This window comes from Pseudonaja textilis, chromosome 11 (assembly GCF_049901715.1).
Source record: "Pseudonaja textilis isolate UNSWEBS1 chromosome 11, rPseTex1.2, whole genome shotgun sequence".
Lineage (NCBI taxonomy): Eukaryota > Metazoa > Chordata > Lepidosauria > Squamata > Elapidae > Pseudonaja > Pseudonaja textilis.
In genome coordinates, this window is record NC_142000.1 from 5,553,650 (window position 1) to 5,578,024 (window position 24,375).

Genomic DNA, 24,375 nt, shown 5'->3' on the forward strand with positions numbered 1-24,375 from the left:
ATGATAAATACACACCCGTTGCCAAAAATCCCAAGCATAATTCACTTTTTTTTCCCAGTACCCTTGTAACTTTGAATGGTCACTGAATGTTGAGGACTACCTATTTCATTTTTAAGGCTGCCTGTTTTCCTTGTACAGACTTAAACATGTCTCCAGATCCCATTCCTACTTCTTGGGGGCCTTTGCCAAGTCTGCGCCCCAAAAGGTCCAAGAGACCAAGAACGGGCCTTTTGATTGCAGCTCAAAGAAACTCATCGGCCCTTGTTATGTTCCTTCCAATGCTAAACAGACAGTTTTGTTTCCCATTTTTTCCCTACATATTTAGTACTCTTGAGATATATTACATCAGGATTCCTTTTTGCTGTGGACTCTACAGTTTTATTTTCATAATATATGCTTTTTAGATTTTTGCATGTAATTTATACAATTATATTAGTACAGGCTGGTCTATAAAATGAACATCAATAAATAATGGCGTCTTCTACCCTGCCAAGGACGCTGGGCAGAAGCCATCTGGCCCTTCTCCAGCCCAGGCCTACAGACGAGGAATTCAAGACTTCTTTCAGAGCCTCTTCAGCATTTGGCTTTCTGCTTGTCCAAACGGTCATCGTTACTAACCCGTTACACTGGGTAGAAATTAGGAGATGTTTTCCCCCAACCACGATATAGCGGTGTTAACTCTTGGAACATTCCTAACTGTTTTTAAAGTTGCTTTGGGGTTAAAATATTTTATCCCACTTCCAAAAGCAGACTTTCCCCCACAGCAGATTTCTTGAATCACACAAAACCCACAACTTCATTCTAAGTAGTTTGTGGCAGAATCAGAACTGTTTAAATTCCTTTGACACTACAGTAAGAGCTGCCTTGCAAGCATTCTCTCTCTCTCTCTCTCTCTCTCTCCCTCTCTCTCTCTCTCTCTCCCTCTCCCTCTCTCCCTCTGTATTATACTAGAATAGAGAACAGAATTGGAAGGGGCCTTGGAGGTCTAGTTCAACCCCTTGCTCAAACAGGGGATGCTATTCATTCCAGGCAAATATTCCATTCCAATCTCTTCTGAAAACCTCCAGTGACGGAGCACCTACAACCTTTAGAGGCAACCTGTTCCACTGATTAATTGCTCTCCTTGTCAGGAAATGTCTCCTTAGTTCTAGGTTGGATTTCTCCTTGATAAGCTTCCATCCTTTACTTTTTGCCCTGCCCTCGGGTGCTTTGGAGAGTCGGTTAACTTCCTCTTCTCTGGGATAGCTGCTCAAGTACTAGAAGGCCTAGTACTTGTCACCCCTAGTCCTTCTCTTCATTAAGCTAAACATAGCTAGTTCCCTTAACTGTTCATCGTATGGTTTAACCTCCAGTCCCCTTAATCCTTCATCACTAGCCTCCAAACCCTTTATTATCTTTGTTGCTCTTCTCTGCACTCTTTCTAGAATCTCAACATACCGTGGTGACCAAAACTGGACACAGTATTTCAAGTGTGGTCTACCCAGTGGGACTAACACTTCACATGATCTTGAAACTATTGCACTGGCTTTTCTGGCAGCAACTTAAGTCTGAGGAATAGCGTGTTGTGTTGCTACAGCACTGTCTGACCGAATAAGCCTGCAGAATACAAATACCTGTTTGTGTTCCTAAACCTAGGATGCCCAACCTGGAGCCCCGGAGCCCCAGGTTATACCTAGCCCTTAAAAGCCCTTAGTGCAGCCCTCACAAGGCCCTCCGAAGTAGCTATCAAACTAAATCTGAATGCCACAGACAAAGGAAATGAATAAGCACACCGGCAGTCATAATTCATCTCAATTAGTTTTAATTAAATTTAAATGCATTTCAGTTAAAGCTGAATTAATGGTTGGCCTGGCCCTGCCTCTCTTTGGAGTATGCTTCCCATCTTGCGATGGAAAATCTAGTGTAGCCCTCAACTCCCCAAATACGGAGCTCTGTCGTTCTAAACCAGAGTTTCTCCAACTGGTGGTCGCCAAGATGTTTCCTTTTGCAGAGGCTAAGAATGCTGCCTGACCAGAGGTGGCAGGAGATTTGGGTGGTCTAAAGAGGGAGGAAAGAGGGAAAGTGGGGAAGACAGTTGAGTCTATCCATCCTCCTGTGAGGGTCTCTCTGCAAGGCACGGTTTAGGGGAGGCAGGGAACAAGCAAGGACATCGGTCATTTTGCATGGCAAAAGACAAAGAAGGGACTCTACAAGGCAGGGATAGAGAACTGGAGGAAAAGTGAATGAGGAAAAGACCGATCGGATGATGGGAAGGGAAGGGAAGGGTTTGGGCAGCTCTTGATGTGAGGGTTTTCTGCATTATATCATCTTAGAAATGATCTTGGTTTCTGTCACCAAAGAAGGACACTTAACACAGTGGTGCCCTATTCTTCATTTTTGACCCACTGGTGTCTTTGCATTAATGAAACATTAATGATATTTCAGAGTGGCACGTCTTGGGTAAGGAACTAATTCTCAATCTTTGTGACTTGGGGGCATGCCCTAATAAGCTTTACCTTCTGGACTTGTAGTTCACATCTCTGGTCAACCCCTTCCTCGCACACCAAACTTGAAGGGCACTGAGACAGCTGTGGCAAACCCAGGAGCTGCGTTACCTCTAATACCTCTAAGCTAGCCTGGCTTTGGTCCCAGGCTTGGGGTTGATGCCTTGAGGAGGGGGTGCTGTGGTGCTCAGTTTTAATGTAGCTTTTAGTCTGGACGACCTTATTTATCTTTTTAATACTTGCAATTATTCATTAGATTTTGTAAGCAGCCCAGAGTCCACTAGAGTGGTCGACTGTGGTAAATCTAAAGATTAATAATGACTCATCACTAAAACAAGGACAATCATTTTGTTCCTCCTAGAACAACCATTTTTATATTCCCTTAGTTGACATAACAAAGATAGCAAACTCTGGACATTTTTCTCCCTGAATTTTACTCTCCTCAGCTTGAAGTTTTTATCTGTTTCCCCTGTAAAACTAAAGCGATGGGTAGTCCTCGAGGTACACCCATAATTGAGCCCAACATTTCTGTTGCTAAGTGAAACAGTGGTTGGGTGAACTTTGCCTCATTTTAAGACCTTTTTTGCCACAGTTATTAAGTAAATCCCTGCAATGGTTATGTTAGTCACCTGGTTATTAAGTGAATCTAGCTTCCCCTTTGATTTTGCTTGTCAGAAGGTCATAAAAGGAGGATCATGTGACCCCGAGACACTGCAACCGTCATAAATACGAGACAGTTTCCAAGCGTCTGAATTTTGATATGTGACTATGGGGATGCTACAGCGATCCTGTGAAAAATGGTCATTAAGTCATTTTTTCCAGTGCCGTTGTAACTTTGAGCAGTCACTAAATGAATCATTGTAAGTTGAGGATTATCTCTATTCCTGTTTCAGATTTCCTCTTGAATGAGCCTTAACAGACTGGAGGAAGACACAGAATCTTCTGGAAAAGGCGACATCGCACTCCAGTGTATAATAATAATAATAATCAATTACTGCTGCCATTATTATCTCTTTCTCCTGAATCCACTTTCCAAGTCTTTCATTTGTTCTTGAATGAAATTATTTGATTCACATCCAATTTCCATTAACCTGTTAAAAGGAGTTCAGCTACCAGGAAAAAAAGCATTACAGGCCTAGAGGAAACTTTCGAATATGCTGAGAGATAAAATGTGGTTTTCATCTATTTAAAGACTGTTTTATGGTCAAAAGGGTTCCAAAACTTTATACAGTATGTCTCCAATCTTTCTATCTAAATTGAATCACACTAAACTGAATAATCACGTAATTTTAGTGTTTAATTTTTCCCCACTTACCTCAGTCTCAGACATTTCCGCCACAATCTCATCTTCTTTAAAAACCCTAATATCAAAGTCCTCAGATCCAACGAGAAGCTATTTGGGGTAGAGGGTGGGGAAAGAGAGAGAGGGAAACCATGAAGCGTTTAACAGACCATATTTTATTTCCATTAATTTGCTCTTCTAGCTGCCAAAACAGGAGAAATATTAACATGATCTGGCTTGTTGATTTCTAGACATCTCAGTGGTTTATGGTTAGGAGTGATGGCAGTTGAAGCCAAAAACATTTGAGAGCATCAGCGCAGGAAGGCTGACCAACAACTCATAGCTTCGATGCAGCATACTAAAATATATTCTAGAAAATCCCAAAGGGGCTTTTTCAAGAGGCAACTGATTTTTCCTTGAAGACATTTCACTCCTCATCCAAGAAACTTCTTCAGTTCAGGAGCTGAAACATCTTCAAGGAAAAACAATTGCCTCTTAAAAAAACATATTTGGGACAACTAAGACCTGCATGACGGAGAATCTCCACAGACATACTGTATTCTAGAAAGTGCTGTAGATAAGATCAGGAAGTTATCTCATGATTAGATGAACAGTCCAACTTATGGTGTAAGGAACCAGGAAAAACTGTCTTGGTTGACCTATTTTTCAAGTCCTACAATTATTGCTGAAGTATACCCTAGATCAAACTTCAGTTTTAATCACTAAGCTGCACATCATCCCAAGAGTAAATATAACTTAGGGCAGTATTGCTCAACTCTTGAAATTTTAAGGTGTGTGGACTTGGGAGTCCCAGAATTCCCTAGTCAGCATGCTAGCTTGGGAATTCTGGGAGTTCAAATCCACATAGTTGTCAGGACTGGGAAACACTGACTTAGGGCATGCAAAATATGGTTTGGGATTAAAAGGATCGACTCCCCTCGCCTGGGGCCACGTGAGATCAGTTCTTTGTCCTTACACGCATGGCCCTTCCAGCAAATCGTCTTGCATTCCTGGTTTGGGAGGAGACTGCACTGGGAAAGCCCTCGGGGCATTTCATCCCAACTAGCCAGACAAGGAATGTCTCCTGGGACATACATGAACCAAGAGAACTGGTGCTAGCTCTAAAAAGCAAAGAGGGATGTACTGCACATGCTGAAACCAAGGAAGCTGTGTGTTTGGACTGAACTTAGAAGGCCTCGTGGGTGTCCATTCAGGGAGCTTCTTCTAATGACTAGACACTTGGATATTTTCTTCAGTTGAAAATATAAAAGCATTAATTGAGATTTTCTCCAAAAATCCACCTTGCTCCAATATGGGTGATTAGTGTTTTCAAACTTGTCTTCAACCCCAAACCATTCCAACAGTACTGTGATCCCTCAAGTGTCTAAAAGACAACGAATGCAATATGAACTACAGGTAGATCTCAACTTACACACCGTTCACAGTTATAACGGGCACTGAGAAATGTGACATTTTTCACACTGTTGCAACATCCGCATGGTCATGTGATCAAAATTAGCCGCCTGGCACTTGACTCGTATTAACGACGGTTGCCGTGTCCCTGGGGTCACGGGATCCCCTTTTGCAACCTTCTGACAAGCAAAGTTGAAGGGGAAGCCAGATTCACTTAATGACCGTGTTACTAGCTTACCATCCGTAGTGATTCATTTAACTAGCGTGACAAGAAAGATGGTAAATTGGGGCAAAATTCACTTAGCAAATGTCTTACTTAGCAACAGAAATCTTGGGCCCAATGGTGGTCGTAAGTCAAGGACTACCTGTGCCAGTGGTACAATGGAATATAAGTTCATGCACATGCCACTTGCCAAAAACATACCTCTTTTTTCCCATCACCGTCAAAGTCACAGAAGGCTAGAGCTTGGACATTGTCACCAGTGACCTATAATTATATATTTTTAAAAAAATATTTCTTAGTTTAGTCTGACAAAAGAGAAGTAACATCAGAAAAAAATTAAAAGATGCTAAGTATGTTGGCATACAGCGTCAAAAGCTTTGGTGTACTCCAAGCTTTGTGGCTTTCTTGCAGATATTTCATTACCAAACTTGGCAACATCATCAGCGCTAGTAAAGGATGGAGTTTGCTCTCACTATATATTCTAATGGCTTTATCAATGTTGGTGGGATTAATAAATGTTTCATTTAGCAACAGAAACGTTGGGCTCAATTGGGATTGTAAGTCGAGGACGACCTGTGCAAAATATTATTTTATCTGTGTCCTTTTCAAAACGTGATCCATGCAGAAAAAAAGACTCGTGGCTCACATAATACTGAACCTCTCGAAGCGTCTCAGAGAATTTTTCTCTCATCTCCTTGCTCTGCAGAGAAATTCCTAAGGAAAACGGCCTTCACAAGGCTCCAAAGATCAGGAGCAATACAGTAGATACCGTGTCTTCCCCAAAATAATGTCTTATATCAATTTTTGCCACCAAAAAAGGCACCAGGTCTTATTTTGGGAGATTGTCATCCAGTGACTAACCTCACTTGAGCGCGTCACCCCCGGCCTCCTTTTCGCTGTCAGAGGCCTTCAGGAACTTCTTCTTCTGTGGCCAGCAAGGCTTTCCTGAAGGCCTCTGCAGCCGGAAACAGAGCTCTGGATCGATCCAGAGCTTTGTTATCAGCTCCAGAGGCCTTGAGGAAAGCCTTGCCAGCCTTGCTGGCTGCAGAAGAAATGGGCTGGCAAGGCAGGTGTCGGGGTGTGCAAGGCCTGACTACAACTGTCCAAAGGTAAGTAGTAGGGTAGCTCCACTCCCCAATCCCCACCCTAGCTTAATTTTTACCCGTCCATTCTGGAGTAGGTGGGATCTTGAATAGGGCTTATTTTGTGGTTAGGGCTTATTTTGGGCACACGTGTAAAAAATCAAGCTAGGACTTACTTTCAGTGTTGGTCATATTTTCAAGGAAACAAGAGAGGAAAAGACTCGACGCAACCTTCCCTTCCATCATGCCTGGCTATATCCCACAAGCCTTGGCAAGTTATTTTAGCCACAACACTCCATGTTTAATCTTGAAATGATCAGTGCACTCCCTTTATAAAATGGAAATAATAATAGTTTTTGTTAGGAAGATAAATAAAACCCTATAATATATGCACACTCACCGTCCAGAACAGATCTTTCCCTTCATAATTGAAGCCTTGCAAGGAACAGTTCCCGCCAATTACTGCTAAGGGGGAGGAAATGTCTCCCAATGTTCCTACGACTATGGAGTTGGCTCCATCAGGAACCTGAGGGAAACAACAGAGAAATCAATTTACCTGCAAATAAAGATATCAAGAAAAATGTGTGAGATAAATTGGAGCATTCAGACGTTTCTCCACAATTTCTAGAGCTAGAGCAATTCAGAGAATGTTTTTAAAGATGAACATAATATAGCTTAGTAAATACACTATGCTACGTTTTTGCTATACCATGTTACGTTTAGCAAAAACATAACACAGTGTATTTGCTACACTATGAAAGTTGGACCTTAAAAAAGCAAGAAAATTGACTCGTTTGAGCTGTGGTGTTGGAGAAGGCGCCTGCGCCTTCCTTGGACAGCAAAGGTAAGCAACGAACAAGGACTGGAGCGCAGAACACCAGGCATGTCACTGGAAGCAAAGTCATGATACTGCATCGCACTTACTTTGGCCATGTCATGCAAAGGAATGAACTGGAGAAAGCAATTATGCTTGGAAGGGGAAACCAAGTCGCCAAAGAACCAAGTGGCTGGAGACCGTCAAAGCTGACACCAGCCTGAGCGTAGAACAGAAAAGGTGTGCAAGATCAGACGATGTGGAGAGACCACCTGGCCCATTGAATTGCCAACAGTCAGACACAACGGAATGGATAACAACATAATTAGTGTAGCAAATAAACAAACGCATTCAGCTTTCCAAAGCCTTCTACCTAGCACAGTACAGGTAGTCCTCAAGTTACAACAGTTCATTTAGTGACCGTTCAAAGCTACAATGGCACTGAAAGTTAAGTGACTTATGACTGTTTTTCACACTTGCAACTCTCGCAGCATCCCCATGGTCACGTGATCAAAATTCGGACACTTAGCAACTGATTCATATTTATGACGGCTCCAGTGTCCCGGTGTTCTGACCCAAACCCTTTTCCAAAAAAACAAACACAAACCAAAGTGAACAGAAACCTTTTAATGATTCTTACGAATCCCCGGTTAAAAGGCTGCTGCAAACTAATTAACTTCAATAAGCACAAGCTTCACCAAAACTGTGCTAGTCTGCCAAGAATAACAGATAAGAAATACTTCACAACACAAGAGTCTTCAAATACCAACTTGAGATACTGTAATGCCCATGAGGCTGAGTTTCAAAATGTCTTTGCTTCCTGCAAAGAACATTCACTTCACAGCTGGCTTTTATCTTCTTGAAGGAGGGGCCATTACCTTGCAGCCTTATTCCCGGAGTCGCCCATGCTGCTGCAGCTGCTCTTTCCTGCAAGCAACCCTGCACGCATGCGCAGTTGGCACAGGCTCCTCAGGAACCTCATCGCTGCTGCCAGCCCCCACAATCTCTGAAGGCAGCAGCCCACTTCCTAATGGTCCTGGCCCCTCATCTGAGTCCTCGCTCTCCTCAGCCATCCGCACCTACAGCCAGCTAACCATAACACCCAGGGTTGAGGATTACGTGAATATCTTATCGCTTACAAACAGTCAGTCTCTGTGTGGAAGTTAATCACCGGCTCTGCTCCTGGAAATGCTCAGGTTTGGATCTGCAAAGTTAAACATGCAATATTCTATATAACTCTGGAAGATTTCTTTTAAAAGGGAAAAATATTGTAAAATAGGCATGGGGGGTGGGGGGGGAGGAACCCCATAATGTATCATTTCTACCTTCACTATCTTACAAAACTGGTCAAAAGTTTGATAACCTCCCATTAGCAAGGCTGATGGTAAGACATTTAATCAAGTCAAAATAAACAGTATTTTGTCATGGGAGAGGAAATCGGAAAGAATAAAACTTCTTTCATAGAAGAAGATAGAAAATTACTGTTGTCCCTTTGAAGAAACAATCCTGGATCAAATGCTGAATGACTCTTTGAGCAAGGCAAAGCCTAAAACACAAAACAAAGGCAGAAAAAAGCCTTCCGGAGGCTTACTCCACATTGATCTAAAGTTGTCATCCACTAATGATGCCTAAAGCCCAGCTGGTGTGTACCATTATATTATGAAAAGACAAAAATGAATTCTAACTTCCCTGATTCCAACCAAAATAATTTGGAACGCTTTTGGAGGGACATAAAGCATGCATCCTAAAAACTTGGGACTGTACCATTTCACTTCGAATTTTGACCCGTTAAAATAATACCATATTAGGGTATACTGAATATAATAAATACACCTCAAAGATGAATTGCTAGTTACTCCAAACACAGAGAAAACTTTCATATAGAACAAGGAAATAATCAATTTCAAAGAAAATAATTAACGTCTAGATTATAGTTAGCCACCTATAAAAGCTGAATCTGTAGGATTTTGAGGCACGTTAGTTGTTTCCTATTTCAACACCCACCCTCCCCAAAAATGATGACTCCCTTAAGCCAAGAAAACAACAATAGTACCTGTTTCACCACAAAACAGCGGAAAACTGTCATTGACTTTTCACTATGTAAATCAGGCATCATTTCTGATCTCTCGACTGTATTCAGACTAGTGGAAAACACGGCTACAGATAGTCCTTGACGTACAACCAATTGAGCCCAAAATTTCCGCTCCTAAACAAGACATTTGTTAAGGGAACCACTGCAATGGTTAAGCTAATAACACGGCTGTTAAACGAATCTTACTTTCTCTCTTTGACTTTGTCAGAAAGTCACAAAAGGGGGTCATATGACCCTGGGATACTGCAACTTTCATAAGTACAGGCCAGTTGCCAAGCAGCCAAATTTTGATCACGTAACCATGGGGATGCTACAATGGTGTGAAACGATCGTAAGTCACTTTTTTCAGTGCTGTTGCAAATTCGAATGGTCATTAACTGAATTGTTGTAAGCCGAGAACTACATATGTTGCCATGTTTTGTTTGGGGAGAAATATTACTGAGTTGAGGGGTTTGGGTGTTGAAAAGCTCACATTTCCAAATATGTTGTAGATGGAGCTATAAGACATTGTCATATAGTGTTTCAGTCCTGAGTTCTCCAATAGCCCTAAAAATCTATTTACATGGCTAAAAGAGAACCAAAATCCATTCACCAGGAGTTTCCTGCTATTCATAGGGCATCTCCAAGCAGGCAAAGAGGCCATGTATTATAGAGACTTTAATTCTAATACAAAATTCTATTTTATTAAAGTTACAGAATTTAGCCATTTCATAATAATATCTAAGCAATGATCAAATGATGGACCCACTTTGCATTTCCTGCTAAGTAGGTTTGTTTCAGAGGAGAGAATATGTGTAGCTCAGAGTTGAACAGTGCAATCTGAGTTTGGTTGTCTGCTTCCAGATATCTCACTACCTAACTAGGTAACATTATCAAGGCAAGTGATTGTGGGGTTTGCTCTCTGTTCCTATACAGTGGCTTGCCCTGCCAGACCAAGCTAAATCCAAAACCACTAGGATATTCCTGGAAGCTTGGCATTCAGACAAAGCAACTATCAATAAAAACATATAAATAAATCATATTTACGTACCATTCAAGATAATAAAACAATCTAAAGAAGGAAACAAAAAGACCTGAACAGATCAGAGCCAACACCCAGTTAAATTGGAATTAACACCAAGCAATCAGAAAACAATGCCCTAATCAATGAACTACCAAGGAGAAAACCACACCCACATCAACGCTGGCAGAGATAACTATATTTACAGTAAACATACTCACACTGATGGCATTACCTAGTTGGGTATTGAAACATTTGCAACCAGAAAATCAAGTTCAGACAGCACCAAGCACCCTAGAGAGTTATACATTCTGAAAAAGAGTATGTAAGCTAGCTTTATAGGAGACTACAATATTCTGAAACTTCTCAGAAGTTTTTCAGTAGAACAACCAACAATGCTGGATGTCTTCGTTGAATTAGTTTGCCCTTGACTTACTGCTTTCCTATAATGAACAATGAGGAATCTTGAGGTAAAGATGCGTTCTCATTTAAGAAGGTAGCTTTCAAGAATGAAGTCCATGTTTACAAATGTGTCCCCACATTGGGGAAAAGATTTCAGGATGATGTTGGGTGAGACAGAGAAAGCGTGTTAACATTTCATTGATTTAAATTACACCATCCAGACATCCTTTCACCAATAGTTAATGATGGAAGCCTCTATGAAGCCTCCACATTTTCTGCAAAGTTTATCATCTTTTTCCCCGTATACAAATAAGTGAAATGGAAAGAAGGTAAATTTAAAATAAAATTCAATGATGGTGTATTCGAGCACCATAATAATTTAAAAATTCAGCTGTTGATGTGTAGTCCTGGGGAAAAACAAAACAAAAAATGAACTCACCCCAGCATAAAACAAATCAGCATTGTTGTGTACATCATAGGCCAACAAACTGGTCCGCGTGCCAACCAGGAGGGAATCACAGCCAAGTTCAGGGTTCAACAACCCTGCAGTCAAACAACTGACGGCTTCATTGATGTTCAGCAAAGAAATATCAGCATCTTGGGTACTTAGTGCCAAGCGGTTTGTATTTGTATGCTGGCCACGTCCATGAGGATTGTGAATAAAAACCTGTCGGTATTAAACAAAGCATTAGCAGCAATACAAATTCTTTCATTATGAGTTCTGCAGGTCACAATAGTTCCAAAATAATATAGTCTCCAATCCAAAGTATTCCTACATATCGGGTATCCCCAGGTGATAGTGTCTGAGTAGCAATCTGCTTACCCTTGAGAGATAGAAGTCCTCTGAAGGAGGACAACCAGAAACTATAGGCTTCATCCTCAGGGAGGAAAAGATTTGGTAGCAGTTCAAAGGAGAATTCAGTAGATAACTTCTCTTTGAGGAATAGCGTCCATCTCTTAGGGCATCATCTCCATGGTAGATACACAGTTCCACAGAGTTGGAAGGGATCTTGAAGGTCTTCTAGTTCAACCCCTGATCAACCAGAAGACCCTATACCGTCCTAGACAAATGGCTGTTCAATCTTTTCTTGAAAACCTCCAGAGATGGAGCATCCACAACTTCTACAGGCAAGCCGATCCACTGATTGTCCCCATTGTCATAGATAACATATATCATCATTTGTCAACATAAGCAACAAATATGCAGGTAATATGAGGACCAGAGGCTTCTGCCAGAAACAGGCCAAAATGGAAGGTGCAACCAATCAAAACTCTGCCCCTTTCAAATGCATGTTGCATGCATCACACCCATGGAAAAGGGTCAGAAGGTGCATTGCCCACTGACCCTCTATACATACATACATACATACATACATACATACATACATACATACATACATCAAACTGAAACTGGTTATAATTGGAGAATGCTCACTACATCCCACATCTCCCATCCATTTTATAGAATAGGAATGGAGCATAACTTTTTTTGTTTTCACTGTATATGTAACTGTAAACCACCCAGTTACCCTATAGTAAGATGGGCAGCCAATAAATTTTAGGGATGCGTATGGGAATATAGAATAGAACAGAACTCTTCATTGGCCAAGTATGACTGAACACACACAAGGAATTTGTCTCCGGTGCATAAGCTCTCACTGTACGTCCAAGCAACAAGTGACAATCATAATCATAAAATACAACCATCGTAAATCACAGATTCAACACTCAGTGACAGTAGTAGGATACTAAAGCAATCAACAGATATCATAATAGGATACTAAATAAAAGCAATCAACATAAATCATGAGATACAAGAAGTGATAGTCATTAAGAATCTAAGGAAATAGATAATAGGACAGATGAGAAGGATAATAAGCAATAACAGCCCTACTAGATGGTTTGACACCCCAGGGCAGACAGTGTTGTGGGAATTAGTAGATTAACACAATGATAGCATTGGGGTGGGGGGGGATCTGTCTTTGTATCTGATTGTTTTGGCGTGCAAATTATAAAATGCAAATATGTCTTCTATAAAATGTGCACTGTAATCTGCATAAACCTAGGATTTATATTTATCGAGTCAGGAATAAATAGGTCAGTACAAACACAGGCGGGGGAATTACTACCAACCCCAGGTCGACACGCCCAGGAAGCGTCTGCTGGGCTGCAAAGTGGGGCGGAGGGCGGCCGTCCAAGGCCGGGGACCCCTCCCCCCTCCCATGCGCTCCAGGTCCCCGGGTAGAGTCAGGCTACCTTGCCGGCTTGCGTGGCCGCTGTCAGGCACGGGTGGGTCCCGTCGTACCTTCCCAGCGCCACGCAGCGGGGCAGGATTTTGTGGTTGAGCTTCAGGCTGAAGACCGGCACGAGCATGGCGGCAGCAGAGTCGTCGGAGGCCGGCCTGGGCCTCTCCGGGCGGCCCGCGAAGCGAGGGAAGGATCCGTTGCTATGGAAACCGCAGCAGGCCGCAAGCCGGGCCTGCGTGGAAGAGGCGGAGGAAAGCAGCCTCTCTCGCGGGCGCTGAAGTAATAAAACCTCCCCGCCGCCGCCTTTCTCTTCCCGAAATACTACTCCCATTACCTCCAGCCGGCCGAGGAGGATGGGAGTTGTAGTCCGGGAGCGGCCAGGGCGGCGCCCGCATCGGGGCCAAGGGAAGATGGAGGTGGATTCAGCCTCTTCCGCCCTTCCATATTAAAAGAGTTCAGGATTCCTAAGGCAGAGACGTTAGTTGGGCCTGGTTTGGATTCTGTGTTTTGGAAAGCACCGATTGAAGTTGCTTTCTCTGCAGGGAGCAACGTCGTGATTGGCAAGGGGCTGCTGGGATGGGAGGCCACACAGAAATCCTGCTCAAAAAGGAGGGCTAACCACTCTATGCATGCACCTATTGCAGTGCCAAGACAAAGCATTTGTGCTGTTGTCAGCAGAGTTTGTGCTGCCCTGCAGCTGAGTTTGAAATTGCTGAGCAGGGCTAGATCTGGTTTGGGCTCGGATGGAGCACCACCAGGAAATCCTACGAGTCTAGGGTGCTATTTCCCAGAAGATAATAAATAAACTATTTTTGTGCTGCTGCCCAGAAAGTTGTGATATTGCACGCCTGAGGACCTCCAAGACACCCCTCCATCGGATTCAACTAGCTCTGATTTAGAGTTTACAGGATGCTTGGATGGAAGGGCTGTAAAACAGATTAAGAAAAGCAAACATGGCCAATCCTGACCGGTTACTTTCAAAAGCTGTACTATTGGCATACTTACATGCAACTCAAGGGTATCAAAAGATTTAGCAGATGAGAATAGCAGCATCAGGCTGATGGGAGATCACATGAAATCCTAAAGCTGAAGGCTAACCCTACACCAAGATCGTTTTCTTTTGATAAACAGCCTCTGATGCAATGTTTCTCAGACTTGGGTATTTTAAGATGTGTGGACTTCAACTCACAGAATTCACTAGACATCTGAGAGCAGCCTAGATTCCCAGAAGACTTTTGCCAGCCACGTTGGTTGGGGAATTCTAGGAGTTGGAGTCCACATATCTTAAAATTGCCATGATTGAGAAACAATACTCTAGAGAAGAGAAAAAGGGGGAAATATTTATTTGTTGGCCAAATTTCTTTCGCCTCCCATCTCACTGAAGGTGAATCTGGGCATGAGACAATAAAAAGTACAATTTTGTCTCACCCCCACAAAAAATACAGGACCCATTATCAAATGCTTTTGAACTGCAACACAGCATCATCAATAAGTAAAGATTCTCGGGATGGGATATTCAGTATCTTCAATGGGTACTTTTCCTCAAACTTACTTTAGTTTGATTCCTTTTAGAAAAGCCTCTTCGTCATCTTTTTTTTCCCCAGATGATAAGAGATTTCACAGGAAACCAAACAACACAACTGCTAGTTTCACTAGCTTTGGTATAGTCACATTTCTTGTTCTACTACTGTACAACAATTCCTACAGGAAATATACCTTCAGGGGTTCCTTCCCTCCCAAAGTGATAAGATATTCCATTCCTCTTCCAAAAAAAATGCCTTTTTGTAGTCAAACAAATAAACACAGGCTTGTAACCATAATACAAATTACTATTATTACATATTGTAATTTAGATGCTGCTTTCTCTGACTCTGTAATCCATAATTATTGTCATGATTGTCCTAATATTTTAGTATGATCTAATACGCTATGTGACAGTCTTATAGCATATACGTGTGTATTAAATGTCTTTTCACACAAAGGAAACATGAAAGTATATCAGAATTTACAAGTATAAAGCTGGCCACCTTTGAAGAGTAATCAAGTACAGGTGAAAAATTAGAATATCGTGCAAAAGTTCATTTATTTCAGTAATGCAACTTAAAAGGTGAAACTAATATATGAGATAGACTCATTACATGCAAAGCAAGATAGTTCAAGCTGTGATGTGTCATAATTGCGATGATTATGGCTTACAGCTCATGTAAACCCCAAATCCACAATCTCAGAAAATTAGAATATTACATGCAATCAATAAAACAAGGATTGTACATAGAACAATATCGGATCTCTGAAAAGTATAAGCATGCATATGTACTCAGTACTTGGTGTGGGCCTCTTTTGCAGCAATTACTGCCTCAATGTGGCGTGGCATGGAAGCTATCAGCCTGTGGCACTGCTGAGATGTTATGGAAGATCAGGATGCTTCAATAGCGGCCTTCAGCTCTTCTGCATTGTTTGGTCTCATGTCTCTCATCTTTCTCTTGGCAATGCCCCGTAGATTCTCTATGGGGTTCAAGTCAGGCGAGTTTGCTGGCCAATCAAGCACAGTAATCCTACGGTCATTGAACCAGGTTTTGGTGCTTTTGGCAGTGTGGGCAGGTGCCAAGTCCTGCTGGAAAATGAAGTCAGCATCTCAATAAGGCTCATCTGCGGAAGGAAGCATGAAGTGCTCCAAAATCTCCTGGTAGACAGCTGCGTTGACCCTGGATTTAATGAAGCACAGTGGACCAACATCAACAGATGACATGGCTCAACACAGACTGTGGAAACTTCACTGGACTTCAAGCATCTTGCAGTATGTGTGTCTCCATTCTTCCTCCAGACTCCGGGTCCTTGGTTTCCAAATGAGATGCAAAAGTTGGTCTCATCAGAAAAGAGGACTTTAGACCACTGAGCAACAGACCAGTTCTGTTTTTCTTTAACCCAGGTAAGACACTTCTGACGTTTGTTGTTCAGGAGCGGCTTGACAAGAGGAATACGACATTTGAAGCCCATGTCCAGGATCCGTCTGTGTGTGGTGGCTCTTGATGCACTGACTCCAGTCTCAGTCCACTCCTTGTGAAAGTCCCCAACACTTTTGAATGGCCTTTTCCCGACAATCCTCTCCAGGCTGCGGTCATCCCTGCTGCTTGTGCACCTTTTTCTTCCACACTTTTCCCTTCCACATAATTTTCTATTAATGTGCTTTGATACAGCACTTTGGGAACATCCAACTTCTTTTGCAATTACCTTTTGAGGCTTTCCCTCCTTATGGAGGGTGTCAATGATGGTTTTCTGCACAACTGTCAGGTCAGCAGTCTTTCCCATGATTGTGATTCCTACTGAACCAGACTGAGAGACCATTTAAAGGCTCAAGAACCCCTTGCAGGTGTTATGGCTTAATTAGCTGATTAGAGTGGAACACTTGGAGCCTAGAACATTGAACCTTTTCACCATATTCTAATTTTCTGAGAGTGGATTTGGGGTTTTCATGAGCCGTAAGCCATAATCATCTCAATTATGACAAATCACGGCTTGAACTATCTTGCTTTGCATGTAATGAGTCTATCTCATACATTAGTTTCACCTTTTAAGTTGCATTACTGAAATAAATGAACTTTTGCGTGGTATTCTGATTTTTTGAGTTTCACCTGTACTATGAGCTCTTCCCAAAGACAACAGCTAAAATGAAATAATACTAATAATAATAATATTTACTATTAAATTGCAACCAATAAGCATAGCTGGACCAGAAGGCAGGACAAGAAGCAATTGATGGAAACTAATCAAGGAGAGAAACAACCTAAAACTAAGGAGGAATTTCCTGACAGAACAATTAATCATTGGAACAACTTGCTTGCAGAAGTTGTGGGTGCTCCAACACTGGAGCTTTGGACTAGTATAGGACTCCTGCTTGAGCAGGGCGTTGGACTAGAAGACCTCTAAGGTCCCCTCTGTCTTATTCTGTAGGGAGTGGTGTCCAATCTGCCTTCCCAGTGTGGTGTCTGATTCAGATGTGACAAGACCACAATGTCTGCAATACAACGTTGTAGATTCCCCATTAAAAAGGATGGCTTTTCGCCCTTATCCACATGTTTACCAGCATTTGGTTTCTTTACCAACCAGATTTCCAAACCCAGCCAAAGGGTTTAATAAAAAAAAACTATCAAACTCTGCAGAAGAACTTCGTGTTTCAGTAGCTTTTCTCCCGTTTTTAGAGAAAGTAATTTTAGACCTCCAGGATGGGGCTGCAACTCTAGAGGACAATACAATATACTCTGATTAGTGTTCCTGTTTTCCTTTCTTGGTCACATCCACAAAGTACAGGCAGTCCTCAACTTACGTCCACAATGAAGCCCCCAAATTTTGTTGCTAAGTGAAACTTTCGTGAAATGAATTTTGTCCCATTTTACGACCTTTTGTGCCGCAATTGTTAAGTGAATCACTAAAGTTAATAATACTATTGACTTTGCTTGTCAGATGGTCTCAAAAGGTGACCCCATGACACTGCAATCGTCATAAAGATGAGTCTGTTAAGAAGCATCTAAATTTGGATCACGTGGCCACGGGAATGCTTGCAAGGGTCATAAGTGTAAAAAACGCCCATAAGTCCCCTTTTGCAGTGCCATTCTTACTTTGAACGGTCACTAAATGAACTGCTGTAAGTTGAGGACTACTCATCATGGATACCTATAAAGATACCAGACAAGAGATGCTTATTTGTGGTGCTTAAAACAGGATTGTTGAGATTTTCACGTCCTGTGAAAATGTGACCTCTAGCACTTCATCAGGATAGACAGCCTCTTTTTTGCAGGAGCACGAAGCTGAAATCCATCTAAGAAATGAAAATCATGCACAAAACAGAAATGTTGTGTTTTTCCTCTCAGTCCATGCCCGGAAGAAGAGCGGCACAAATAAAAGGCAATTTGAACAGAGCTGCATTTGCAGAAGCTTGTAAAATCATAGCCTCGTAGACCATTTATCTTCCCGTGATCAGACATCAATTTTCAGTATTGATGGGAGGGCGGGGGACATTCGGTCGGGCAGGATGGACTGACATAACTGGCATGAGAAACTGGTGTCTTGCCAATCATCCTTAGATGTGATTGACTTAATTCTTACACAAAGCACAATGCCAACGTTGCAAATAGGGAGGGAATTGGCTAGGTGATCAGATACTGCACTCAGACAGATGTTATTAAACCTTGTGGTTGCATTCATATTAAATGCTAAGCTTCATAATTTTCTTTAATCTGTCTCTCCCACAGACACACGCATACACATATGCACACTGACTTAAGGTGTGTGCCTCCATGTCTTGTACAGACCCAGAAAACTGAACCATTTGGAAAGTTTTGGGATTAAAACAAGCATCATTCTCCTCTCATTCAGTACCCGAATTGGTTAGAGCTACTGATACAAAATGGGGACACACAAATATATGGACGCACACTGGAATTAATCTTGGTGTCAGTGTACATGTATAAAATTGATTAAAGGTAGTCCTTGACTTACAACAATTTGTTTACCTTTGAAAGTTCCCATTCAAAGTTACAACAGCACTGAAAAAAGTGACTTATGGCCATTTTTCACACACATGACCATTGCAGCATCCCCATGATCAAAATTCAGATGCTTGGCAACTGATTCATATTTATGACGGCTGCAGTGTCGCGGGGTCCCCTTTTGCAACCTTCTGACAAGCAAATGCAATGGGAAAGCCAGATTCACTTAAGAACCGTGTCACCGATTTAACAGCTGCAGTGGTTGACTTAACAAACATAGCAAGAAAAGTCGTAAAATGGGACTTAATTCGCTTAACATATTTCTCACTTAGCAACATAAATTTGGGGCTCAATTTGTGGGTGTAGGACAAGGACTGCAGTGTTATCCCAAACAGGGCAGCCTCCAGAATGGAGACTTCAATTCCCAGAATTCTCCAGCCGGCAGGTGCCTACTGAAAAAGTTGGGAGTTGACATCCATCCTGCTAGAAATCACCAAGATTGAGAAAGTTTGGTTTCCGACTAAAAGAAAAGGGAGATCTAATTATGGAAGGAAATAATGCACTGTGTTTTCCTTTGGTGTCTATGAAAAGATGATTCTGTGTCAAAACCTTCACCTTAATGCTGAACAATATCTTAAAGTTGGTAAAATATTATGGATTAGATTTGAAAATAGGAGAATGAACGATAAATTATTCCCCACAGCACAGGAAGCTGAGGTGGTTAAAATGTTTCTTTTATCCAAATAAGAGATTATATTTAATTTTGTCTCTAGTTCAAAATTGCTTTTGGATTTTGTGTTTATAATGAGAAAAAAAAATGAAATTTTGATTCTGTTTTTGTAAACTGGACAGGCTTATTGTTGTAGAAATGGCTTGTTCATACTGTTGTGTAAAAGCAAAATGTTGTAGTTGTAATGTTGTTACCTTTGACTGTGCCAAAGAGAGTCAGAATTTGGTGCCTTTTTCTTTTTTTCTACAATTACACTATACCCCTTCTTTTCCCTTCCTCTCTGCTTGCTTTTTCATGTTTTTTTTTCCTTTGTATTTTATACTTCAATAAACTAATAAAAAAGTTTTTAACATAACCTTCACCTTACTTGTGTTATCCATAAAGTGGCCCAACATGTTTAACCTGGTTAGTTAAAGATCTACTTGCCTCCATTTGTGCATAACAAGCTCAACTTGATTATTTTTAATCTCAGTTAAGATTACTGTGATGCCGCATGGAGGGTAATCTCCACCTCTTTGGTTGTTTTAGGTTTCCCTGGCTTGTAGGAGGGAAGAAAATGAGTCTATGAATGCAGTAACCAAGTTCTCTGTGTTCTGAAACGGTGTCCCTTTCCAGGGTTTATTCCACATTGTATCTTGATTTTGCTTCTTCTTCTTGATACAAGTGTCTGGATCTTACAAGCACAGACAAGCATCTGCTTAGTACTACAAGCTTTTTATTTTGTTGGCACTCAAAAGCTTGTCTCTAATTCAGAAGATTACCAAGCAGCAAAAAAATGCAATATCAATCTCCTGTTCTCCAAGGTTTGGCAACCCCGGGGCAGATATTACTCAGAAGAAAGAGGTTTTGTGGGTTTCGGTTCTCCTCGCCTGACAGAGACCAATAATCTCGAAGAAATGGCTCATGAAACCACAAGGACCTTAACACCAAGATGGAAGTTCTGAGAAGGCCAAGTGTTGGTTCACAGTCTCTTCCCAGGAACAACGTTCTTCCCAGGAGCTAAAACACAGAACAATTGCAGGAATTGGGTAGGCCTAGTCTAATGAAAAGAAGGGTTAGGGGGGTGACCTTATAGCGGTCTTCCAATATTTAAGGGTCCGCCAAAAAGAAGAAGCAGGACAAGAAACAAACAATGGATAGTAACTTATCAAGGAGAGATCCAACCTAACAGATTCCGGAACAGCTTTTGTTCCCTTATACCATCCGCCTGGTAAACTCACAAGATTCATTTTTCTCACCAGAAACTTGCATCCATCTAGACTGCGCTGTTTCTCTGCATCTTGTAATATATGTGGGTATATACATAATTTTGCATTTATTTATTTATCTTGTCATGTTTATGTAGTGTAAAATTGGAGGTGGTGACCCTTTAAGAGCTGTATGCAACGAAATTTCATTTTTAATGTATGCCAGTTAGCGTACATTCAAAGCTTAAATAAAGTTATTCTATTCTATTCTATTCTATTCTATATTCTCCTCTACATTCTACTCTGCTCTATTCTATTCTATTCTATTCTATTCTATTCTATTTCTATTCTAATTCTATTCTAATTCTATTCTATTCTATTCTAATTCTATTCTAATTCTATTCTATTCTAATTCTATTCTATTCTATTCTAATTCTACTCTATTCTAATTGCCATCATCAGGCTTTTGTATTGAGTTCGTCTATATAGACGAACACTATACAGAAGCCTGATGATGGCAGATGAGATTCTGCCAAAACGTTGCTACAACTTTAAAAGCACAACTATAATGACGTGGGAAAATACCCGAACAAAGCTGAATACCATATATGTAAGTACCCATGAAAACTTAAGAAAACAAATATATATATATATATATATATATTTCACGTAATAAGAATTTGTCGTTTTTACTGTGAGGTGCTCAGCCTGAGCAGAAAACTATGCTTCAGGGAGAACATTTGGGTTTCCCCCTTCTTGCCTTGATGTGTTATCAATGCACACTGGAATTTATCTGAAATTCAATTCATCTAGGGCGCACCCCCAAGATGAAAGAAGAAAGGAGGAATTAGGAACTATAGCATCTAGCTAAGCTCAGATAAACACCAAGATTAATACTAGACCAACAACCAAGAAGTGAACAATACTCCAATCAAGGAACTACCAACTCAGACAATCAAATGGCAAACAACAGCCTAAGCAAGGAACTATCAAGAAGAAAACAACACTCCCACCAACACTGACAGGGCAAGCAACTAGCATAAATAGAGAGCAAACTCTGTTCCCTTTAGTACTGATGACGTTACCTAGTTGGGTAATGAAATGTCTGCAAGAAAATCACCCTGTTCAGAGAGCACCAAGGACTCCACAGAGAGGGAATTATAACCTGTTAGACTCAAATGTGGTTGTCTAGTTTTCTTTTTTGCATGAAACCCACCAGCATGGTAAATTTATAATTCATTGCATTGCACAAGCCCAGGAAATTCAGTAAACTCTGGCTTAATGGGTGCTGGATCCTAAAATGCCCCAAACAAAAAATTAGATGACCCTAAAATTTAGCCAACTGTGTGAGAAGTTCTGTCCGATCCAGTTACCAGTCCAACTGATGATCCTTTTGGAATGATTACTACTAAATGGATTAGGCACCATTACTCTTTGTCCTTGACCCAATAGGATTTGGTGATATAGTTCGACCTGCCCCGCTTCTCAAGACACTAAATCTTTTAACAATGGCTCACAAATCTCAACTCATTTAACTTCATGTGTTCTTCAGATGGTTTCCTTGGCATCTCCTGCCAACTGCCTTCAGGATCAAGGACACGGTGGCCCCAAGATGGAATATTTGATTAAATCTGGCTTCCTTCTGTCAACTAAACATCCTTTCAACCAGCCCTGGATTAACCATTAAGCAAAATGCTTAGCACATCAAAAGAAGGGGGAGGTCACCATATTTTTTACTCCCCTAACCAACATGCCTTAAAACTCTTTCACTGCTGTCCTTGACGTTAGTCAGTTCCTTCACAATTGTGCTGCTGTGCTGTGCTATGTTCATCCTTAGTTTGCATTGTTTTAAAAAGAAGCATCTTATTTTGGCATCCTGAGGGACTAAGGTGTAAACGTTTGGTTGGAAGGTGCCTTCAGATGTCACCTTGGTTTCTATCTCATGACGTGAGAATTTCGCTTCCCAGGTCTTGTTCTATTGATGTACTTTCTATTCTTGTTTACAAAAGTTGCCAGCTGAGATCAAAGGTGAAAAATGCCCTTTCATCTTTCAGACAAGCCCAAACACAGAGTTGCTTTATTACAAATTGTGATAGTTAATGGAGGCCCTTGACAAACTTTCTTCTGCTGTATGGAGCATGCGTGTCTCACAGGGAGGGAGAAAATACACACCTTAATGACCGGGGTGAGAAGACCTAAGATCTATAGATGCCTCCAAGGGATGACTTGAGGTAGAACAGCTTTCTAAAGTGAAACGCCCTGATTGTAACATCAAGGCGATAACTTCAGACATCTTGACAATGTCTGTTTTGGAAGTCCTTGAGTTCTCTCAACTCATTGCCCCAAAGAGAAGGCACCTCCAAAATGTTGCAGCCACCTGCTCATGGGTGGAAGCTTCTAGCTGACAGATGTTCCTGTGTAATCCTTTTTAGCATAGTTAATGTTGAAGTCTTCTGCAGCAGAATTTCTCATCTTTGGCTCAACTTTAAGACGGGGGGATTTTCAACTCCCAGAATTCCCCAGCCAGAATATTTATTATGTAACTTCACATCTATCTTCCCCAATCTATGCTTCCTCCATAGCTAATTCTGGGAACTGAAACCCAATAGATCTGGATGTTTGAGAAAACCTGGTTATGTCTGAACTGTATCTTACTGCAGTTTACTTTATGTTCAAATCCAATCAAGAATGCAGTATTGCAGGCTAACTCTGCCCACTGCCAGGAGTTTGATCCTGACTGGCTCAAGGTTGACTCAGCCTTCCATCCTTCCAAGGTCAGTAAAATGAGGACCCAGATTGTTGGGGGCAATGTGTTGACTCTGTAAACTGCTTAGAGAGGGCTGCTAAAACACTGTAAAGCAATTTATAAGTCGAAGTGCTATTGCTATTGCCCTTCCTTCTATCCATCCATCCATCCATCCATCCATCCATCCATCCATCCATCCATGATGCACAGTGGTTAGAATGTAGTATTGCATGCTAATTCTGCCAACTGCCAGCTTTCAAATCCCACCAGGCTCAAGGTTGAATCAGTTTTCCATCCTTCCAAGCTGGGTAAAATGCCCCCAGATTGTTGGGGGCAATAGGCTGACTCTGTAAACCGCTTAGAGCACTGTAAAGCACTGTGAAGTGGTGTATAAGTCTAAGTGCTATTGCTATTGCTTTTAAACCCATTCCTCTTTGGTACATGGTTCCTGGCACGTTTCTTGAGGTTAACCCAGCCTTTAAAATAAAGCTATCTCTTTAATGAAATAATTGGCATTTGTCATTCTCTCTTTTGTACTGTCACATTTTTAGATCTCTGTTTTTATTGTGTTGCCTTTGAATCATTGCACAATACCTAGAAAAGGTGTTTTGCGGACATCATGCACATAGGAATACACAAAGGAAGTCACTAGTGTTCATCTTGTAGGTGGGCAGGAAGAGGCTGGAAATAAAAGAGCTTGCTTGACAAGAAGCCAGGATGGCTGTGAGGTGGCAAGGGAGAAAAACAGGTCCTCTTTGGTAGTTTTGCAGCTCAACTCATATAGATCTGCTCATTGAAGCCTGTTAAAAAAATCCTAGTGGGGCAAGATTCAGATCAAAGATTTCTTAAGGCATACCACAGTCCCTATAGCAGGGTCTTTCACCCTTGGCAACTTAAGATACGTGGACTTTAACTCCCAAAACTCTGCATTAAGCATGCTGGCTGGGGAATTCTAGGAGTTAAAGTCCTGGGGTGTTCTGGGCTACCTAAGCAGAGGTGATATTCAGCAGGTTCTGACCAGTTCTGGAGAAGCGGTAGCAGAAATTTTGAGTAGTTTGGAGAACCGGCCAATCCCACTTCTGACTGGCCCTACCTCCATCTATTCTCTGCCTCCTGAGTCCCAGCTGATTGGCTGGCTCTTCTTTGGTTGCCCTGCACAGGAGAACGGAGCTGGAAAGCAGGTTAGTGG

At 41.5% G+C, this 24,375-nt stretch overlaps 1 protein-coding gene across 2 annotated transcripts in view; it reads right to left on the reverse strand.

The window, feature by feature from the left end:
- Nucleotides 1-13,503, reverse strand: part of BBS2 (Bardet-Biedl syndrome 2) — a 38,131-nt gene extending 24,628 nt beyond the window's left edge. Inside the window, exons 1-5 of one of the 2 annotated variants that reach the window (XM_026714340.2) lie at nucleotides 13,048-13,503; nucleotides 11,231-11,458; nucleotides 6,884-7,009; nucleotides 5,603-5,665; nucleotides 3,799-3,876 (exon numbers count right to left, since the gene is read on the reverse strand). In XM_026714340.2, coding sequence (XP_026570125.2) covers nucleotides 3,799-3,876; nucleotides 5,603-5,665; nucleotides 6,884-7,009; nucleotides 11,231-11,458; nucleotides 13,048-13,368 — 816 coding nt within the window. In that variant the 5' untranslated portion in view covers nucleotides 13,369-13,503. The remainder of the gene's footprint in view (nucleotides 1-3,798; nucleotides 3,877-5,602; nucleotides 5,666-6,883; nucleotides 7,010-11,230; nucleotides 11,459-13,047) is intronic. The other variant, XM_087940500.1, reaches the window with a different exon arrangement.
- Between the last annotated feature and the right edge of the window lie 10,872 nt (nucleotides 13,504-24,375).